The sequence below is a fragment of the Cherax quadricarinatus genome, chromosome 71 (assembly GCF_038502225.1).
Source record: "Cherax quadricarinatus isolate ZL_2023a chromosome 71, ASM3850222v1, whole genome shotgun sequence".
NCBI classification, from domain to species: Eukaryota; Metazoa; Arthropoda; class Malacostraca; order Decapoda; family Parastacidae; genus Cherax; species Cherax quadricarinatus.
Window position 1 is genome coordinate 8,055,697 of NC_091362.1, and position 21,955 is coordinate 8,077,651.

At 40.5% G+C, this 21,955-nt stretch overlaps 1 protein-coding gene across 5 annotated transcripts in view; it reads left to right on the forward strand.

Moving 5' to 3' along the window:
* LOC128700404 (gem-associated protein 8) overlaps positions 1-20,041 on the forward strand; it is a 53,597-nt gene extending 33,556 nt beyond the window's left edge. For all 5 annotated transcript variants that reach the window (XM_053793616.2, XM_053793615.2, XM_053793612.2 and 2 more), the window contains one exon: positions 19,356-20,041. In XM_053793616.2, the coding sequence (XP_053649591.1) occupies positions 19,356-19,523 (168 nt within the window). In that variant the 3' untranslated portion in view covers positions 19,524-20,041. The remainder of the gene's footprint in view (positions 1-19,355) is intronic.
* The last annotated feature ends 1,914 nt before the right edge of the window (positions 20,042-21,955 follow it).

Below are 21,955 nucleotides of genomic sequence, written 5' to 3' on the forward strand. Positions count from 1 at the left end.
AACCCACTTTTCACATCCAATCTTTATTTTACTCCACATAATCCTTGAATTTACACATTTATAGTCCCTCTTTTCCTGCCATAGCTTATCCTTCAACATTATTGCTACTCCTTCTTTAGCTCTAACTCTATTTGAAACCCCTGACCTAATCCCATTTATTCCTCTCCACTGAAACTCTCCCACCCCCTTCAGCTTTGTTTCACTTAAAGCCAGGACATCCAGCTTCTTCTCATTCATAACATCCACAATCATCTCTTTCTTATCATCTGCACAACATCCACGCACATTCAGACTTCCCACTTTGACAATTTTCTTCTTCTTATTCTTTTTAGTAATCTTTACAGGAAAAGGGGTTACTAGCCCATTGTTCCCGGCATTTTAGTTGACTTTTACAACACGCATGGCTTACGGAGGAAAGATTCTAATTCCACTTCCCCATGGATATAAAAGGAAAATTAATAAGACCAAGAACTATTAAGATAAAATCAAAGAAAACTCAGATGAGTGTGTATAAATAAATGTGTACATGTATGTGTAGTGTGACCTAAGTGTAAGTAGAAGTAGCAAGACATGCCTGTAATCTTGCATATTTATGAGACAGACAAAAGACATCAGCAATCCTACCATCATGTAAAACAATCACAGGCTTCGTTTTACACTCACTTGGCAGGACGGTAGTACCTCCCTGGGTGGTTGCTGTCTACCAACCTATTATTATTATTATTATTATTATTATTATTATTATTATTATTATTATTATTATCATAATAATAATAACGAGGAGTTTCAGAACACTGCCACTAGTTGGCGCAATGCCATGGAAGCATTTCTCTCATGCTTTGCTTGCATTTTTTACAATTTTTTTTTTTTTTTATTATCACACCGGCCGATTCCCACCAAGGCAGGGTGGCCCGAAAAAGAAAAACTTTCACCATCATTCACTCCATCACTGTCTTGCCAGAAGGGTGCTTTACACTACAGTTTTTAAACTGCAACATTAACACCCCTCCTTCAGAGTGCAGGCACTGTACTTCCCATCTCCAGGACTCAAGTCCGGCCTGCCGGTTTCCCTGAATCCCTTCATAAATGTTACTTTGCTCACACTCCAACAGCACGTCAAGTATTAAAAACCATTTGTCTCCATTCACTCCTATCAAACACGCTCACGCATGCCTGCTGGAAGTCCAAGCCCCTCGCACACAAAACCTCCTTTACCCCCTCCCTCCAACCCTTCCTAGGCCGACCCCTACCCCGCCTTCCTTCCACTACAGACTGATACACTCTTGAAATCATTCTGTTTCGCTCCATTCTCTCTACATGTCCGAACCACCTCAACAACCCTTCCTCAGCCCTCTGGACAACAGTTTTGGTAATCCCGCACCTCCTCCTAACTTCCAAACTACGAATTCTCTGCATTATATTCACACCACACATTGCCCTCAGACATGACATCTCCACTGCCTCCAGCCTTCTCCTCGCTGCAACATTCATCACCCACGCTTCACACCCATATAAGAGCGTTGGTAAAACTATACTCTCATACATTCCCCTCTTTGCCTCCAAGGACAAAGTTCTTTGTCTCCACAGACTCCTAAGTGCACCACTCACTCTTTTTCCCTCATCAATTCTATGATTCACCTCATCTTTCATAGACCCATCCGCTGACACGTCCACTCCCAAATATCTGAATACGTTCACCTCCTCCATACTCTCTCCCTCCAATCTGATATTCAATCTTTCATCACCTAATCTTTTTGTTATCCTCATAACCTTACTCTTTCCTGTATTCACCTTTAATTTTCTTCTTTTGCACACCCTACCAAATTCATCCACCAATCTCTGCAACTTCTCTTCAGAATCTCCCAAGAGCACAGTGTCATCAGCAAAGAGCAGCTGTGACAACTCCCACTTTGTGTGTGATTCTTTATCTTTTAACTCCACGCCTCTTGCCAAGACCCTCGCATTTACTTCTCTTACAACCCCATCTATAAATATATTAAACAACCACGGTGACATCACACATCCTTGTCTAAGGCCTACTTTCTTTTTTCTAACCATAGATCCTAAGAAAGTAAGTGCAAAGGACAGTGCTGAGAAGAAAAAGATGATTATGTCCATGGAATTAAAGCATGAAATCATAGATAAACAAGCAAGGTGTGCAGGTTGTGGGTTGAGGAGGAAGCGGGGGAAGCTCACTCGTAACTCAGAGCAAAAAATCGACCGAGTGATGGCTCGTATCTCAAAAAACTCGTATGTTGGGACACTCGTAAGCTGAGGTTCCACTGTAATTACTTATCAAAAATTCTTGTAAATATAATTTGTAATTTAGCAACAGTTGGTAATTAAAGCCATAAAACAGCAAAGGCCAAATAGTCTGTTTGACCTTTGCCTTCAATGTTGTAATTGTCAGCTGTAGCCTAAATTTAAATGTTCAAAAACTTCATTCTGGTGATGACTTTAGCCACAGCATAACTACTGAATCAAATAGCTTCACTCAATATGCTATTTAACCCATTAACTGCCCAAACATTTTCTGTGTGTAATAAGACCAAAAAAAAATTTTAGGGTCAGTACTTACCAACATGTAAGGCCGTGAAGTTGGCGGTGGATGCTCACCTGATGGCAGCATGGAGTCCTGCTGATTTCAGAAGTGTTGCCGATATACCTTTTCTCTTTTTTTTTTTTAACTTATATAATTTTTATGTTAATTACAGTTTGTAGTAGTTCTTTTGATTTCATTGCCAATGTTTGTTCTGACTGTTCTGACACTAATATTAAGTACTGAAATAGTACTCAAATAGTCTTAAACACACTGACAGGTGAACATTTTCACTGCCTTGGTCACATACCATTGTCTAGAAATATATACAAAGTATTTATAAGTCCCAGCAATGTTTAAGACATTTTTTTTTTTTTAACAAACCAGCCGTATCCCACAAGGCAGGGTGGCCCAAAAAGAAAACGAAAGTTTCTCTTTTTAAATTTAGTAATTTATACCTCTTATCACCTCTTACAACACGCATAGCTTACGGAGGAAGAATTCTGTTCCACTTCCCCATGGAGATAAGAAGAAATAAACAGGAACAAGAACTAGAAAGAAAATAGCAGAAAACCCAGAGGGGTGTGTATATATATGCTTGTACATGTATGTGTAGTGTGACCTAAGTGTAAGTAGAAGTAGCAAGACATACCTGAAATCTTGCATGTTTATGAGACAGAAAAAAGGACACCAACAATCCTACCATCATGTAAAACAATTACAGGCTTTCATTTTACACTCACTTGGCAGGATGGTAGTACCTCCCTGGGCGGTTGCTGTCTACCAACTTACTACCTAGGGTTTAAGACATGCTGGAGTATATATGAAACTCTTTGAAGCACAGCGTTAGATGAGTGTCACTCCACTGCTGACAGTGTAGCAGTGGAATGACATCTAATGATCGTACACTGCTTTGGCTTTATTTGTTTTCACTGTTACACATAAACATGTCTCTGTCACTGTCTGTGTCTGTCTATCTGTATAGCTCTGTCTCTGTTTATCTCTGCTTATCTGTCTGTCTTCCTGTCTCTCTGTCTGCTTGTCTTTATTTCTGTCTCAGAGAGAGAGCCGCTCATGAACTAACAGGTATTAGACACGATGCAGTCATCACATCTGATTCCTGAACAAGTGAAAATGCATATTACTTGCCAGTCATGCTTATTATACCTTATATCTACAAGTATTGCATTGTATTGTATTCTGAGCACCTCTGCAAAAGCAGTGATTATGTATGAGTGAGGTGAAAGTGCTGAATGATGATGAAAGTATTTTCTTTTTGGGTCACCCTGCCTCAGTGGGAGGCAGCCGCCTTTTTAAAAAAAAAAATCTACAAGTACTGTATAGCACTTTGTCTGGATTTTTTGGGGTTATCCTGGGTAATTTACACTATGAATAATACCTGTATTATGTGTACCTTTGAGACAGAGATAGAGACAGGGATAGAGGCAGAGATAGACAGAGACAGAGATAGATACAGACAGACAGACAGATGGAGATAGAGACAGCCAAAGTATATCAGCCAGCCAGCCAGCCAGCCAGCCAGCTGGTCAAACACGTATTACACATGTTCCAGAAATGTTTCTCTTGACTTAGGGCATAGGCTATAGGACACTCTGGCAGAATGACATTACCAGTGGTATCAAAATTGAAAGAATGTTGCACACGGGTTATTATTGAGGTTTTTGATTTTTCCTCGACCACTTATGGCCACATCCATCTCAGAGCCACTAAACTCAGGGTCAGCATCACTTTCGTCTTAAAAGGGGAGTGTTAATAGGACATGACATCAGTGTATCCCTGGTGTTTGCCACGCTGTTTGCTCTAGCTGGCTCTCAATTGAACTGGTGCTCCCACAAGGTACTAAGTGGTAACAGATTTTTATAATACTGCACACACCAAGTGTCAAGACCCATTCTTAGGCATCTTAGGCCAGTTGTGCCAAATTTGGAGGCAGAAAAAAATAAAACGTTGGTCTACATTTGGAGCACTAGCGGTAACAACATAGATCTAAGTTTGGACAGTTAAGGGGTTAAAACCTTAGAATTTTTGTGTAGGCCTAAAAATAATAAAATACTCTACTGGAGTTTACCTGGAGAGAGTTCCGGGGGTCAACGCCCCCGCGGCCCGGTCATTAATACTCTTAATACACATTGAATTATTCTTCTTTTAACAAACCAGCCATATCCCACTGAGGCAGAGTGGCCCAAACAGAAAAACAAAAGTTTAGTAATGTATACAGGAGAAGGGGTTACTAGCCCCTTGCTCCCAGCATGTTGGTCGCCTCTTACGACACACATTGCTTACGGAGGAAGAATTCTGTTTCACTTCCCCATGGAGATAAGAGGAAATAAACAAGAACTAGTAAGAAAATAGAAGAAAACCCAGAGGGGTGTGTGTGTATATATTTCTTTCTTTCAACACACTGGCCGTATCCCACCGAGGTGGGGTGGTCCAAAAGGAAAAACAAAAGCTTCTCCTTTTAAATTTAGTAATATATACAGGAGAAGGGGTTACTAGACCCTTGCTCCTGGCATTTTAGTCGCCTCTTACAACACGCATGGCTTACGGAGGAAGAATTCTGTTCCACTTCCCCATGGAGGTAAGAGGAAATAAACAAGAACAAGAACTAGTAAGAAAAATGGAAGAAAACCCAGAGGGGTGTGTATATATATGCTTGTACATGTATGTGTAGTGTGACCTAAGTGTAAGTAGAAGTAGTAAGATGGGGTGTACCTGAAACCTTGCATGTTTATGAGACAGAAAAATGGACACCAGCAATCCTACCATCATGTAAAACTATTACAGGCTTTCGTTTTACTCTCACCTGGCAAGACAGTAGTACCTCCCTGGGCAGTTGCTGTCTACTAACCTACTACCTAGGAAACATTGAATTGTCTTCCCAGAATGTGTTATGATGGAGGCTGAAGGGACCAATCTGCCTTACAGTAATTTCTCTCCCTTGCTCTTCCAAATTAAAGACAGTTGTAGATATGAAACATAGTATAGTAATAACTGTTAAAGTAGACACAAAACAGTAAAAGTCAGAGAGCCATTTCAGTTTTGGCAACATCATTCATTTAAACATTACTTCATGACTGTCCTTGTGAAAATATTAAGCTCGCTCTCTCTCTCTCTCTGACACTACTATATTTAGCCACATTTCTGTGAATAATAATAATAATAATAATCAAACATTAACACATTTTGTTTGTTCAAGTTATATTTGTTATGACTAAGTGATGGAGATGTGAAGGAGGTAGTCACGGGTGTTTGAGCACTACTCTCTCACTTTAACCCCAGCATAAATGTGAAGCCTAGAAGGTTTACTCTTCCCCTCACTATTTAAGAGTTTAGTGTTCTTTTGTAACTATAATTATAACAAAAACATTCTGTCACGGTTTCGACCAAAAGATATACAAGTTGAATAGACCATTAATAATGGTCTGTTCAACTTGTATTTCTTTTGGTCAAAACTGATTAAATGGTATGTGAAAGTGCAGGCAATACCTGGAATATACCTGGAGAGGGTTTCAGGGGTCAGTGCTCCCACAGCCTGGTCTGTGAACAGGTCTCATGGTGGATCAGGATCTAATCAACCAGGCTGTTGCTGCTGGCTGCACACAAACCGATGTACGAACCACAGACCAGCTGGTCAGCTACTGACTTTAGGTACCTGCCTGGCACCTTCTTGAAGACAGCCAGGGGTCTGTTGGTAATTTCCCTTGTGTATGCTGGGAGACAGTTGAACAGTCTTGGGCCTCCTGACACTTTATGTTGTCTCTTAGCATACTAGTGGCACCACTGCTTTTCATTGGTGGGATGTTGCACTCTTGCCAACTCTTTTGCTTTCATAGGGAGTGATTTTTGTGTGCATATTTGAGACTAGTTCCTTTCAATGTGTGAATTATCATGTATCTTTCTCACCTGCATTCGAGGAAATACAAATCAAAGAATTTCAACTATTCATAGTAATTTAGGTGCTTTATTGTACTTACATGTGCTGTGAGAATTCTCTGTATATTCTCAAGGTCTGCAGTTTTACCTGCCTTGAAATGGACCATCACTGTACAGCAATATTCAGGCGTAGAGAGAACAAGCGATTTGAAGAGAATCAACATGGGCTTTGCATCCCTAGTTTTGAAAACTCTCGTTATCCATCCTATCATTTTCCTAGCAGATGTGGTAGATACATTGTTGTGATCTTTGAAAGAGAAATTCTCAGACATTATCACTCCCAGGTCCTTCACATTAGTTTTTCACTCTATTGTGTGGTTGGAATTTGTTTTATACTCCAATACAGTTTTAATTTACTCGAGTTTTACATGGCCAAGTAATTGAAATTTGTCTTCATTGAAATTCATGCTTGGAGACTTGCAGTGTCTTCAATGGATGACACTGTCATGCAATTTCAGGTGTCATCCACAAAGGAAGACATGGTGCTGTGGCTTACATCTCTCTCTATGTCAGATATGAGGATGAAGAACAGGATAGAAGTGAGTTCTGTAACTTGTGGAATAGAGCTTTTCACTTTAGCTGCCTCTGACATTACTCTGTTTACTATTGCTATTTGTGTTCTATTTGTTAGGAAGTTATAGATCCTTCTACTAACTTTTCCTGTTATTTCTTTATCACACATTGTGTGCTATTACACCATGATCGCACTTGTTGAAGGCTTTCGCAAAGTCTGTATACACATTTGCATCCAAGACCACGTCATAGTGGTTCAGATCATTCAAAACTATGTCATAGTGGTCCAGAGCATCCAGGACCATGTCATAGTGGTCCAGTAGCTGGGATAGGCAGGAGCAACCTGCTCTAAACCCATGTTGCCCTGGGTTGTGTAACTGATGGGTGTCTAAGTGGGTGGCAATCTTGCTTCTTAGAACCCTTTCAAAGATTTTTATGATGTGGGACCTCCTCAAGGGAGGTTCCTTGACACTGGCGAGGGGCTCTTGATCTAGGGAATTGGATCTGTGCTCCAGTTCCCTGAATTGAGCCGGAATACCTTCCATTCCCCTCCTGCATGCGCTGTATAATCTTATGGGTTTAGCACTCCCCCATGATTATAATAATATGATGTGGGACGTTACTGTTATCAGTCTGTAATTCTTCGCAGTTGCTTTACTGCCATCTTTGTGGAGTGGGGCTATGTATGTTGTTTTTAGTGACTGTGGAATGACCCATGTCCATGCTCCCTCTCCATAGAATGCTTAAGGTATGTGAAAGGGGCTTCTTGCAGTTCTTGACGAATACGGAGTTCCACGAGTCTGGGCCAGGGGCAGAGTACATGGGCATGTTATTTATTGCTTTCTAAAAGTCTTGTGGTGTTAAGATAATATCAGAGATTTTTTAATTAACCAGATTTTGAGCATCAGTCATAAAAAATTCATTTAGATTGACTATCTGGTTAACGGCTCACTAAACACCAAGTCATTTTGAGACTTCAGTATCTCACTCATTTCTTTGCTGTTATCTGTGTAAATCCCATCTCGTCTAAGCAGGGGCCCAATTCTGAATATTGTTTTTGTCCTAGATTGGGCATAAGAAAAGAAATATTTTGGGTTTCTTTCAATTTCATTTATGGCTTTAAGTTCTTCATGAGTGTCTTGTCTCCTGTATGATTCCTTAAGCTTAAGTTCGACATTTGCTATTTCTCTGACCAGTGCCTCCTTTCGTATTTCAGATACACTGGCCCCTTTCAGCAGCTCTGTGATTCTTCACCTTTGCCTGTATAAGGAGCATCTCTTTCTAGTTTATATCTTCTCTTCTTTTTTCTTAAAGGAATGTGCCTTGAGCATACCTTAAGTGCCACAGAGTTAATTCTTTCTAGGCAAAGGTTCAGATCTATGTTCTTTAGGATATCTTCCCAGCTTGTTTCATTTAGGACATGGTTGATGTGGTACCACTGTATGTTTTTGTTATTGAAGTTAAATTTGATTAAGGCACCATCATAACTGATCACTTTATGCTGGTCAGGAGCCCTGCATATACATACTACATGTCTGTACTTCTATTATGTTGTGATCTGAGTCTATTGTCTTTGATACTGTTATATTTTGTATCAGATCATCATTATTAATGAAGATGAGGTCAAGTGTATTTTCCACTGTTTGCTGGCTTAAGATGAATTTGTTGCAGAGATTTAATAGCTCGTGAGTGTGAATTTTCACCTGAGCTGCCTCCTGGGGTTATCTATGCTAAAACAGTATTTGCTACTTTCATCCATTTTAGGTGTCGTAAGTTGAAATCACCCAAGATGTTTGAGGCAAACCCATGTCCAAACCCAGACCCAATCCCAAACCCAAGAAGGAACTGCTAATGTAAGTTTATTCAGGTATACACAAATACAGTTACATAGATTATCATACATAGCAGCATATGTGTAGAGAACCTGGGATAACCCAAAAAAGTCACACAGAGTGACTTATTTTCATTGGGGTCCTTTTAATACCTTATTATTATAGTATAAAGGAGATATACTAGGAATAAGGTAAAAAGAGTTACATATTTATATTTACATGTGTGTTAGCTAAAAAATAAAAAATCATTCTCCTCCCTTTCTGTCGCTACATTCATTAGGCACCTTTTGGCACTCTTCTTGAACTGGTTCATGCTATGACTGGCTTTGACATGTGCAGGCAGTCTGTTCCATTCCTTAATTGCTGTACAATAAAAGGTGTTTGAAGCCTGGCCACTGACTGTGACAATGATGTGAAGTTTACCTGGAGAGAGTTTCGGGGGTCAACGCCCCTGCGGCTGGTCTGAGACCAGGCCTCATGGAGGATCAGGGTCTGATCAACCAGGCTGTTACTGCTGGCCACACACAAGCTGACGTACGAACCACAGCCCGGTTGGTCAGGTACTGAGTTTAGGTGCCTGTCCAGTGCCTTCTTGAAGACAGCCAGGGGTCTATTGGTAATCCCCCCTTATGTATGCTGGGAGGCAATTGAACAGTCTTGGGCCCCGGACACTCATTGTGTTGTCTCTCAGTGTACTCGTGGCACCCTGCTTTTCATCAGGGGAATGTTGCATCTCCTGCCGAGTCTTTTGCTTTTATATGGAGTGATTTTTGTGTGCAGGTTTGGTACCAATCCCTCCAGGTCCTTCCAAGTGTATATTATCATGTATCTCTCTCGCCTGCATTCGAGGGACTACAGCTCAAGGGCCTTCAACTGTTCCCAGTAGTTTAGGTGCCTTATCACACTTATGTGTGCCATGAAAGTTCTTTGTACATTCTTCAGGTCTGCAATGCCGCCAGCCTTGAAGGGGGCTGTTAGTGTACAGCAGTATTCCAGCCTAGAGAGCACAAGCGATTTGAAGAGAATCATCATGGGTTTGGCGTCCCTAGTTTTGAAGGTTCTCATTATCCATCCTATCATTTTCCTGACGGATGAGGTAGATACATTGTTGTGGTCTTTGAAGGTGAGATCCTCTGACATTATCACTCCCAGGTCCTTCACATTACTTTTCTGCTCTATTGTATGGTTAGAATTTGTGGTATACCCTGACACATTTTTAATTTCTTCAAGTTTTCCATATCTGAGTAGTTGAAATTTCTCCTCTTTGAACTTCATATTGTTTTAAATGGCACATTCGAAGATTTGGTTGATGTCCGCTTGGAGTCTCGCAGTGTCTTCAATGGATGTCACTGCCATGGTGATCTGGGTGTCATCCGCAAAGGAAGACACGGAGCTATGGCTTACATCTCTGTCTATGTCAGAAATGAGGATGAGGAATAAAATGGGAGTGAGTACTGTGCCTTGTGGAACAGAGCTTTTTACCATGGCTACCTGGGACTTTACTCTGTTTACTATTGCTCTTTGTGTTCTATTTGTCAGGAAGTTGCAGATTCATCTACCAACTTTTCCTGTTATTCCTTTGACCCACATTTTGTGTGCTATTACACCATGCTCACACTTGTCGAAAGCTTTTGCAAAGTCTGTGTATACTACATCTGTATTTTGTTTATCCTCTACAGCATCCAGGACCTTGTTATAGTGGTCAAGTAGCTGGGACAGGCAGGAGCGACCTGCTCTAAACCCGTGTTGTCCTGGGTTGTGTAACTGATGAGTATCTAGGTGGTTGGCTATCTTGCTTCTTAGAACCCAAGATTTTTATGATATGGGATGTTAGTGCTGTCAGTCTGTAGTTCTTTGCAATTGCTTTACTGCCACCTTTGTGGAGTGGGGCTATGTCTGTTGTTTTTAGTGTGTGGGATGACCCCTGTGTCCATGCTCCCTCTCCATAAAATGCTGAAGGCACACGATAGGGACTTCTTGCAGTTCTTGATGAACATGGAGCTCCATGAGTCTGGGCCTGGGGCAGAGTGCATGGGCATGTCATTAATTGCCTCTTCAAAATCTTGTGGAGTTATAATAATATCCGAGAATTTTGGGATGACCAACTTTTGGGTTTCGTTCGTAAAGAATTCATTTGGATTGTCGACCCTTAGAGTGGGCAGTGGATCGCTGAACACTGAGTCATATTGGGACTTTAGTATCTTACTCATTTCTTGGCTATCATCTGTGTATGTCCCATCCTGCCTAAGCAGCGGCCCAATACTGGATGTTGTTTTTCCCTTAGATTTGGCATAAGAGAAGAAGTATTTCGTTTTTTTTTTACAATTTCCTTTATGGCTTTTAGTTCTTCCTGTGATTCTTGTCTCCTATAAGATTCCTTCAGCTTAAATTCGATATGTGCAATTTCATTGACTAGAGTTTCACTTCGCATTTCAGATATATTGTCCCCACTCAGCAGCTCTGTGACTCTTCGCTTTCGTCTGTATAGGGAGCGTCTCTCTCTTTCTAGTTTACATCTTCTCTATCTTTTTCTTAATGGAATGTGTCTTGAGCAGATCTCAAGAACGACAGAATTCATTTTTTCAAGCCAAATGTTCAGATCCGTATTGTTTAGGATATCTTCCCAGCTCGTTTCATTTAGGACACAGCGCTGTATAGCCCTTGTGGTTTAGCACTTCCTTTTGATTATAATAATAATAATAATTCATTTAGGGCATGGTTTACTTGATCCCAATGTATGTTTTTGTTATTGAAATTGAATTTCGTGAAGAGACCTTCTTGACTGCTCACATTTTGCTGGTCAGGAGCCCTGTGCATATATGTCTGTACCGCTATTACGTTGTGATCTGAGTGTATTGTCTTTGATACAGTTATATTACGATTCAGATCATCATTGTTAGTGAAGATGAGGTCCAGCGTATTTTCTAGTCTTGTAGGCTCAACTATTTGCTGGTTTAAGATGAATTTGTTGCAGAGATTTAGTAGTTCATGTCTGTGTGAATTTTCATCTGAGCTGCCTCCCGGAATGATCTCTACTAAAACATTGTTTGCTATACTCTTCCATTTTAGGTGTCTCAGGTTGAAATCTCCTAGTAGTAGTAAGATGTTTGGGGCAGGAGTTGGGAGATTTTTCCAGGGATTGGTCAATTTTCTCAAGCTGCTCCTGGAATGGCTGGGAAGTTGCATCTGGAGGCTTGTATACTACCACAATAACAAGGTTTTGGTTTTCGATCTTTACCGCCAAAACTTCAATTACATCATTTGAGGTGAACATTATGAACATTAAAATGGTATAAAATACCGATGTAATGTTTGCAGCATTCACAGAGACCCACATAAAGGATCATTATGACAACGAAATATGGATCCCAGGTTATAACCTATTCCGATGCGACAGACTAAACAGGCAACAAGGGGGAGGGGAAGGCTTGGCCTGTATGTCACAGAGTCGCTTATTTGCACAGAACTACTAAACACCTAACAATCATTTGAGGTGTTTAGTAGTTCTGTGCAAATAAGCGACTCTGTGACATACAGGCCAAGCCTTCCCCTCCCCCTTGTTGCCTGTTTAGTCTGTCGCATCGGAATAGGTTATAACCTGGGATCCATATTTCGTTGTCATAATGATCCTTTATGTGGGTCTCTGTGAATGCTGCAAACATTACATTTGACTCTGTGAGCAGTCCCTTGATGTAAGGAATTTTGTTGTTTTTAGACAGCTTTAGACCCTGTATGTTTGCAAAGACAAATATCATATTGGTGGAATTTAGGGGGGTTTAATTTGCTGATTCTAATACCTGTTGTTCTGGGGTAGAGGCCAATGTCTGTGCCTCTGCTCCAGAAGTGTTTTCAGGTGGTGTAGGATTATTGTCATTTCTTGCCAGTCTCTCTTCCCTTCTGGCCCTAAAAAACCTCTGTCCCTGGAGAGATTGTGGGTCCTCTCTTTTGTTTCCCATAGTCTGGCTAGTCTGTATCTCCTAGTCTCCTTTAAATGATATACCTGGCTGTATGCATTGTAGCATTTTCTTTCATGGATTGATGAGTGACACATTTCTGAGTGAAATAGGTTGCAAGAAAGGAAGTTGCACTCTCCTGTTGTCATGTGGGTGCGGCATTTTTTGGGAGGTCAAAGGTTCATATCCCACCTGTTTTACCAGATATACCGTGCCTGCAGATACCCAAGGCATAGTACATTATTTACATAGATTGTACTTCTGTTTTCTAGGATTATTGTAGCTGCATTCACTGCTGGTGCATTTATTTTTCCTGTTTCCTCAATATTTTTTACCCCTTTATGGACATCAGTGCTTCCACCAGGTTTTGCAGATAGTGTGTCAACACTGTTCCCTGAGGCCTCATCCCATTTAATCCATCTCCAGCAGTATCTCTATTCTGAACCTCTGTGGACTGAATAAGGTTGTCTTCAGTGTCCTCCAGGACAACACTAGTACCCTCATGAGCTCTATCTTCTAAGACATCACTAGGACCCTCTGGAGCACTTTCCTCCAGGACAACACTAGCACCCTCAGCACTGTCCTCCAGGACAGCACTAGCACCCTCAGGAGCACTTTCCTCCAGGACAACACTTGCACCCTCCGTACTGTCCTCCAGGACAGCACTAGCACCCTCAGGAGCACTGTCCAAGACAGCCCTGTCCCTACCACCCATCTTTTTTTCCCAGCTGTCATACCATGCTGACATGTCTTTCAAGAAGGATCTTTTATTGGTGTTCTTGTCTTTTAATATGGATGTCATTTCCTCATACAGGTGTATCTCGTTTGGGCAGACCCAAAAACATCTCTCTGAGTTCATGTCAAGTATGGCAATGCTAATTATGATCAAGGCTCGTCTGGCTGACACTCACACATTCCTTTAAAAATGGTATCCCAACATGAACATGTGCACTTGTGTCGGTCAACTGTGTAACTGAACTCATCCCAAAGGTGCGAAATTTTACCAAAGTGGGCAAAAGGTAATGTGATTGTAACCAAAAAGCCAGTAAAAGCTGCCACAGCTGCAGACTTGGAAATCCATTGTCTTGATGAATCCTGCCAAGTGATTATGAAAAAAACTGTAATTGTTTTACACAATGGTAGGATTGCTGGTGTCTTTTCTTTGTCTCGTAAATAAGCAAGATAACGAGTACATCTTGCTACTAATACAGTGGACCCCTGCTTTACGATCAGCTCCCAATGCAACCAATTATGTAAGTGTATTTATGTAAGTGCGTTTGTACATGTATGTTTGGGGGTCTGAAATGGACTAGTCTAATTCACAATATTCCTTGTGGGACCAAATTCGTTCAGTACTGGCACCTGAACATACTTCTGGAATGAAATAATATCGTAAACCTGGGGTCCACTGTACTTAAATTTAGGTCACACGACATATGCACATACTCATATATATATATATATATACGTACACACACACCCATCTGAGTTTTCTTCTATTTTCTTAATAGTTCTTGTTCGTATTTATTTTCCTTTCAGCTCCATGGGGAAGTCGAAAAGAATCCCTCCTCTGTAAGCCATGCGTGTCATAAAAGACAACTAAAATACTGGGAACAAGGGGCTGGTAACTCCTTCTCCTGTATAAATTATTAACCATGGATGAAGTGCAGTTGATAAGATTCAGATGAGCATTAGATAGGAGTGAGTGGAGGCAAGTGATTTTTACAACCTGGTGTGCTGTTGGAGTGTGATTCAAGGAAACTAGTTAGCTGGACATAAGTCCTGGAAGTGGGAAGTACAGTACCTGCACTCTCAAGGAGGGGTGGGGATATTAGCAGTTTTGAACTGTAGTATCAGCACTCCTCTGGCAAGACAGTGATGGTGAAAGTGTTTCTTCTTATTAGGGTCACCCTGTCTCAGTGTGTTTTAAAAAGAAACTTAAGTACCTGCAATTTGACAGACTACAACTTCCATTGACACAAAGTGAAATATAGCCAGAGTGGTCATTAACCCTTTGACTGTTTCAGGCCTCTCTCTGAAACTGTCATTCTATGTCGCTCAATTTTTGAAAAAAAAAAAATTTTTTTTCTTATGAAATGATAGAGAATCTTTTCCCGATGGTAATGACACCAAAAGTTCGAAATTTGGTCGAAAACTCATATAATTATGCTCCCGCGAAGTTAGCGGTCTCGGCGACATATGCGTATCGGCGATTTCGCCGACTTTGAGCCCTATTTTCAGCCAATTCCATTGTTCCAGTTGACCAAACTCATAGCTATTTCTTTAGAACTCCATTTTATCTATCAGCTGAGTACAAGAAACCTCCCATTTACTAATTTGGACTACCCAATATGGTGGTCAGAAATTGGCAATTTGGCCAATTTCACGCAAATTAAAAAAGATGCCAATTTCAAAATAGGGTCCAGAATAAACAAGGTAGACATTCGTGGCACTAAAATAACATATGCTCTGTTCATTAGTCACATCTCTAGGCCCCTCTTATATTATTATTGCTTTCTATTTTGAATTTTTATTCATACAAAAAAATACAAAATTTACTGTTATGCAGACTACTGCATTATTGTAAAAATGGTATAAATAATATCAGTGCACTAGTGAAAGAATATTAGACTCCCCAGTTGACGTGTATTGGACGTGTGGTGTGATTTATTTACTCCTGAACATTGGTAAAAATCGAACATTTCCGCTACTTTGAGCTCAGTTTCAAGGTCATTTTCATCGTCAAAGTAATGAAAATCATCTCTATTGCTGTAATAGATTTTCCATTTTATCACCTAAGACCATGAAAACGCGAATACAACGATAAATACTATACGAAAATACACCTCAAAGTTGGCGTTTTATTCCAAAAAAACAATCAGTTTTTTTTTTCTCATTACGCAGTGTGTGCTGCAGGATTTTTTTTATGTGGTGCACACTGACCACACAGACCCATTCTCTCACATGTGGGACTACCAGCTTTCTCCTGCTTGATTTGAAGCCGCTAGAATTATTGAGTATATATACGTCAGAAACATTGGCTCGTAAGACGTATTTATACGTCGAAAACAGTCAAAGGGTTAAGGAAAAGGATTTACAGAAGCAAAAATTTATGGTTTCCACAATGATTGCCATATCAGTTTTACACAAATAACCCGCACATAAAAGACAGAAGCTTACGACGACGTTTCGGTCCGACTTGGACCATTGACAAAGTCACACTAACAGGGGAGGAGCAGGACGGCTATATATAGGCAGGAAGAGGTGGAGGTAGTAGTAGTGGTAGTAGTAGTAGTAGTAGTAGTACAGGAATTGTATATAATACCGACAGGATGAAATGACACACGCACAACACCCGGGCATCCTCACCGTAGACGTTTCGCCATCCAGCCAGCCACTGGATGGCGAAACGTCCACAACAAAGACAACCAGACGCCGCACATGTGTCTAATTTCATCAGTAGTTGTAGTAGAAGAAGAAGAGGTAGTAGTAGTGGTAGTGGTAGAAGTGGGAAATAAGGAAGATGAGCCAGTCAAATACAAAGGAAGGGGAGCACTGCAAGAGAGCTAGAAACCCACAGAGGGAGAGCAAGCGCACCGAGGTGCGTGAAAGGGGAAGTGGTGAAATAAAATAAAGAAGGAACAGAAACACGAGACAGGAGAGAGAAAGACAACCCAGAGGAGAAAAGGAGAGAGGAAAGGGGAAGAGGAAGAAGAAAAAGAAGAAGAAGAAGAAAAAATGAGGATTCAGGTTAAGTCACGGGTGTTCTGAAGTTTGGAGCATTTTACAATGTAGTGGGAGAGGAAGGCATCTACAGAGACGAAGCCAGGGCTAAGGTTCATACAAGGAAAGTTGTGTATAAGAGAGGATTCAACTAAACGGCGACTGTTCGAGTTGGAAGTAGGGAAGACAGTTTTAGCAGAAGACCAGTCAATAGGATGGCTATGATCTCTGACGTGACAGAAAAGAGCATTGTTAGTGTCGGCAAGCCTAACACTATTTTTGTGCTCCCTAAGTCTGTCAGAAAGAGATCGACCAGTTTCTCCAAAGTATTGAAGAGGACAGGAGGAGCAAGAAATAGAGTAGACACCAGGAACATCTGTAGAGGGAGGAGAGGTATGAACGAGATTAGTGCGAAGAGTGTTAGTCTGGCGGAAGGTAAGCTTGATGTCTAAGGGACGGAGAGAATTGTTGAGATTAGAAAGACCGGAAATGTAGGGAAGGCAGAGGATAGAAGAGTTCCCATGAGTAGAGAGTTTGGGAGAGAAGAAATTGCGTTTAGCACGTGAGAGGGCAGAGTCTATGAAATGGGAAGGGTAGCCAAGACGGGAGAACGAATTATAAAGAGTGGAAATTTCTGCTGGAAGGAACTGAGGATCACAGATGCGGAGGGCACGGAGAAAGAGGGAGATAAGAACACTTTTCTTGACAGGGGAAGCATGATAGGAAAAGTAGTGAATGTACATGCCACTGTGCATAGGTTTACGGTAAACGGAAAAGGAAAAACCTGTATCTGAGCGGTGGACATGGACATCAAGGAAAGGAAGTAAGGAATTAGATTCCCATTCAGCTTTAAACTTAATGGAAGGGGCAAGATTGTTAAGAGCTTCAAGAAAAGGTTGGAAGAGACTGGAGTCATGAGGCCACAGAGCAAAGATGTCATCCACATAGCGGAGCCAGAGTGAAGGTTGCACATCGAGGGTAGGAAGAAGAACAGTCTCGAAGTATTCCATGTAAAGATTAGCAAGGACAGGAGAGAGAGGAGAGCCCATAGCCCCTTCCATTAAGTTTAAAGCTGAATGGGAATCTAATTCCTTACTTCCTTTCCTTGATGTCCATGTCCACCGCTCAGATACAGGTTTTTCCTTTTCCGTTTACCGTAAACCTATGCACAGTGGCATGTACATTCACTACTTTTCCTATCATGCTTCCCCTGTCAAGAAAAGTGTTCTTATCTCCCTCTTTCTCCGTGCCCTCCGCATCTGTGATCCTCAGTTCCTTCCAGCAGAAATTTCCACTCTTTATAATTCGTTCTCCCGTCTTGGCTACCCTTCCCATTTCATAGACTCTGCCCTCTCACGTGCTAAACGCAATTTCTTCTCTCCCAAACTCTCTACTCATGGGAACTCTTCTATCCTCTGCCTTCCCTACATTTCCGGTCTTTCTAATCTCAACAATTCTCTCCGTCCCTTAGACATCAAGCTTACCTTCCGCCAGACTAACACCCTTCGCACTAATCTCGTTCATACCTCTCCTCCCTCTACAGATGTTCCTGGTGTCTACTCTATTTCTTGCTCCTCCTGTCCTCTTCAATACTTTGGAGAAACTGGTCGATCTCTTTCTGACAGACTTAGGGAGCACAAAAATAGTGTTAGGCTTGCCGACACTAACAATGCTCTTTTCTGTCACGTCAGAGATCATAGCCATCCTATTGACTGGTCTTCTGCTAAAACTGTCTTCCCTACTTCCAACTCGAACAGTCGCCGTTTAGTTGAATCCTCTTTTATACACAACTTTCCTTGTATGAACCTTAGCCCTGGCTTCGTCTCTGTAGATGCCTTCCTCTCCCACTACATTGTAAAATGCTCCAAACTTCAGAACACCCGTGACTTAACCTGAATCCTCATTTTTTCTTCTTCTTCTTCTTTTTCTTCTTCCTCTTCCCCTTTCCTCTCTCCTTTTCTCCTCTGGGTTGTCTTTCTCTCTCCTGTCTCGTGTTTCTGTTCCTTCTTTATTTTATTTCACCACTTCCCCTTTCACGCACCTCGGTGCGCTTGCTCTCCCTCTGTGGGTTTCTAGCTCTCTTGCAGTGCTCCCCTTCCTTTGTATTTGACTGGCTCGTCTTCCTTATTTCCCACTTCTACCACTACCACTACTACTACCTCTTCTTCTACTACAACTACTGATGAAATTAGAAACATGTGCGGCGTCTGGTTGTCTTTGTTGTGGACGTTTCGCCATCCAGTGGCTGGCTGGATGGCGAAACGTCTACGGTGAGGATGCCCGGGTGTTGTGCGTGTGTCATTTCATCCTGTCGGTATTATATACAATTCTTGTACTACTACTACTACTACTACTACCACTACTACTACCTCCACCTCTTCCTGCCTATATATAGCCGTCCTGCTCCTCCCCTGTTAGTGTGACTTTGTCAATGGTCCAAGTCGGACCGAAACGTCGTCGTAAGCTTCTGTCTTTTATGTGCGGGTTATTTGTGTATCGTTCCAGTCACGGTATTGTGCCTTTTTGTTATTTATATCAGTTTTACCTTGTTGGGGACTGTGGATAAATTATTTCTATACATACCCCATCGAAAAATATCAGTCAAGTAGCCTCAGTCAGTTGCTGACATTCTCCAGGATATGACCATCCACATGCTCTACACCTGAATTTTTCCCTCTATTTATACTTACTCTGTGTTTCTTGATCTCTCTGCTGTATGGCCGAAGCTCCAGTCAGCACAACTTTTCCATAGTGAATATGCTACACTTGTGTCCTTGTTTATGTACTTTTTTAGTTACCTGTTTCAAATGAAGTTTTCCCCTGATTTTTTTTTTATTTCAGGAACATCCTGATACAATAAGGAGTCGTGAGATGCAGCAGTTATATGGGCAGGCGTCTGCACGAATACACGCCATGGAAACTGCACTCCAGCTTTCCTTTGACCGCTTCTCCACCTTACACCAGCCTCAGTACTGGCCAAACATACCCATCAATGTCATTTTTAGCTAGAAAGCATTACAATATCATCTGTATTACACATAATGAATGCAGGGAGGTATTCAAACTATAGATATTTATGAATAGTATAAATCACACATGACCTCAGAGCTCAAAAAAATCTAATTTGGAGATTTTTCTGGTTAAAATTTGACATTTTTATTCTCTTTTGGAAAACAGAGATTATCTCATATTAAAAACTTGGAAGATATTCTCTCATATTTTAAATTTATTTTAAAGTTTCCAGATGTAATAAGATTTTTGCTCATTTTCAAGTGTTCTTGTTTATTGTCATTCTAAACTAAAAGTTTCAGAACTCATAGTCTTATTTAGAAAACAGAAATTAGAAAGGTTTATCCTAATTAACACATATAGAAGTTTATTCATCATTCTGAGCACAATTTTTTTTCAGACTTTGGGAACATTTTGAATAATAAAATTCAAAATAAGAAATATTACCAGTAACATTTTGACAGTTTTGTGTATACAGTACATATTATATATATTTTCATGATTTAAAATAGAGCTAATTTCTTCTTTCATTCCATTCCTTTTTATTTTTACTCCATTGGCTGTTTCCTACCAAGGCAGTGTGACTCAAATATGGAAACATTTACCATTACTCAATTATTTTCTTGCAATTAGTACACAGACAATCACAATTTAAATTGCTCTCTGAACTGTAACATCCCCATCCCTCCTTCAGACACTGTACCTCCCACCTCCAGGACTCTAAGTCTACCTAATATTGTTGATCTTTCTTTCAAGAACCTGGCTGTTTCCCACCAAGGCAGGATGGCCCAAAAAAGCAAAACAAAAGTTTTTCTTTTTAACTTTAGTAATATATACAGGAGAAGGGGTTACTAGCCCCTTGCTCGCAGAATATTAGTCGACTCTTATGACACGCATAGCTTACGGAGGAAGAATTCTGTTCCACTTCCCTATGGAGATAAGAGGAAATAAACAAGAACTAGTAAGAAAATATAAAGCCCAGAGGGGTGTGTGTATATATATATGCTTATACATGCATGTGCATTGTGACCTACGTGTAAGTAGAAGTAGGAAGACGTACCTGAAATCTTGCATGTTTACGAGACAGAAAAAAGACACCAGCAATCCTACCATCGTGTAAAACAATTACAGGCTTTCGTTTTACACTCGCTTGGCAGGATGGTAGTACCTCCCTGGGCAGTTTCTGTATCAACCTACTGCCTAGGAATATTGTTGATATCTTTAAAAGAAAAATGAACTACCACTTACTTATGACAGTCTTTACCTTCCACTGGCTTCAATTAGTTTATAAACTGTATAGTACATAGCTTATTTTTCAGTCATTAGTATTTGGTGAGTAAAAAAAATGTTCATCTGTTCTTTGAAAGTTTTTAGTTTGCTTACAACTAACATCAAGGATTATTAAAAACTGTGTTCATCTATCTGGAGGGAGAGAAACTCTGTAGGACAGTTATTAGGCATCCTTGAAAGGGGAACCTTTAGGACGCTGTAGGGCAAAATTTGTAACTCTTTTGTTTACCGTCTGATTTTATCCAGTTTTGGTGCACAAGACAAAGTGTTTTCACTCTTTCTTGAAAATATTTATCAAAAATATACCTCAAACAACAACTGAGAAAAGACTGATTTACTGAAAATGCCCTTGTGCCTACATTCATTCTTATATGGGACTACGTAAGGTTGTTTGGACACTTGGTGCCGAGAGAACAATGCTAATACTAATTTTCATCGTTAGCTTTCCTCTAAATAACTTATCCTTATTTCACAAAAAAAATAAAATTTGTAAGTTCCTGGAATATTGCAAAAAAATCTGCCCTTTTCTCCCACATAACTCCCAAAGTATTTGGAATATTTCCAAAAATTTCTTGGGGGAAATTAGAGAAATCATTATTCTACAATTTCTGTGAATATTATTCCATTTAATTAAGTAATAAAGGAAGAATTATGGACTTTAGGTGAATAAGTTACTTGCGAGATATCGGCCGGGAGCGCCAGCCGGCCCCCGTCTCAAAAAAAAAAAAAATCGCAAAAATCGCGTTTGGGTGTATTTCTTAGTAAACTGATGTTCTAGTGTAGTTATCCTCTTCAAAACACCGTTTTCTCTTACTCAGAGACCAAAGAATACGACATGGAGAGGAGTAGCTCAATAATATCGAAATATTCCCGATAATCTCTCGCCATATTATGGCCTATTTTATTCAGTCTAGAGTATATAACATGTTTGTATGTTATTTATAGTGTTTATTATATCATATTAGATCAATTCTGATAGACAAATAAGCCGTAGAGTTGATATATAAGCGTAATAATGAAGTGATTTCTCCTGGCACTCTGGAGCGGGAGCACTGCCGAGCGTTCCCATATGGTTCCTGGTTGTCTCTAAGTCTACGGATAAGCTCCACCTACTGTTTTATGATGCCAAATAGTCAGTTATT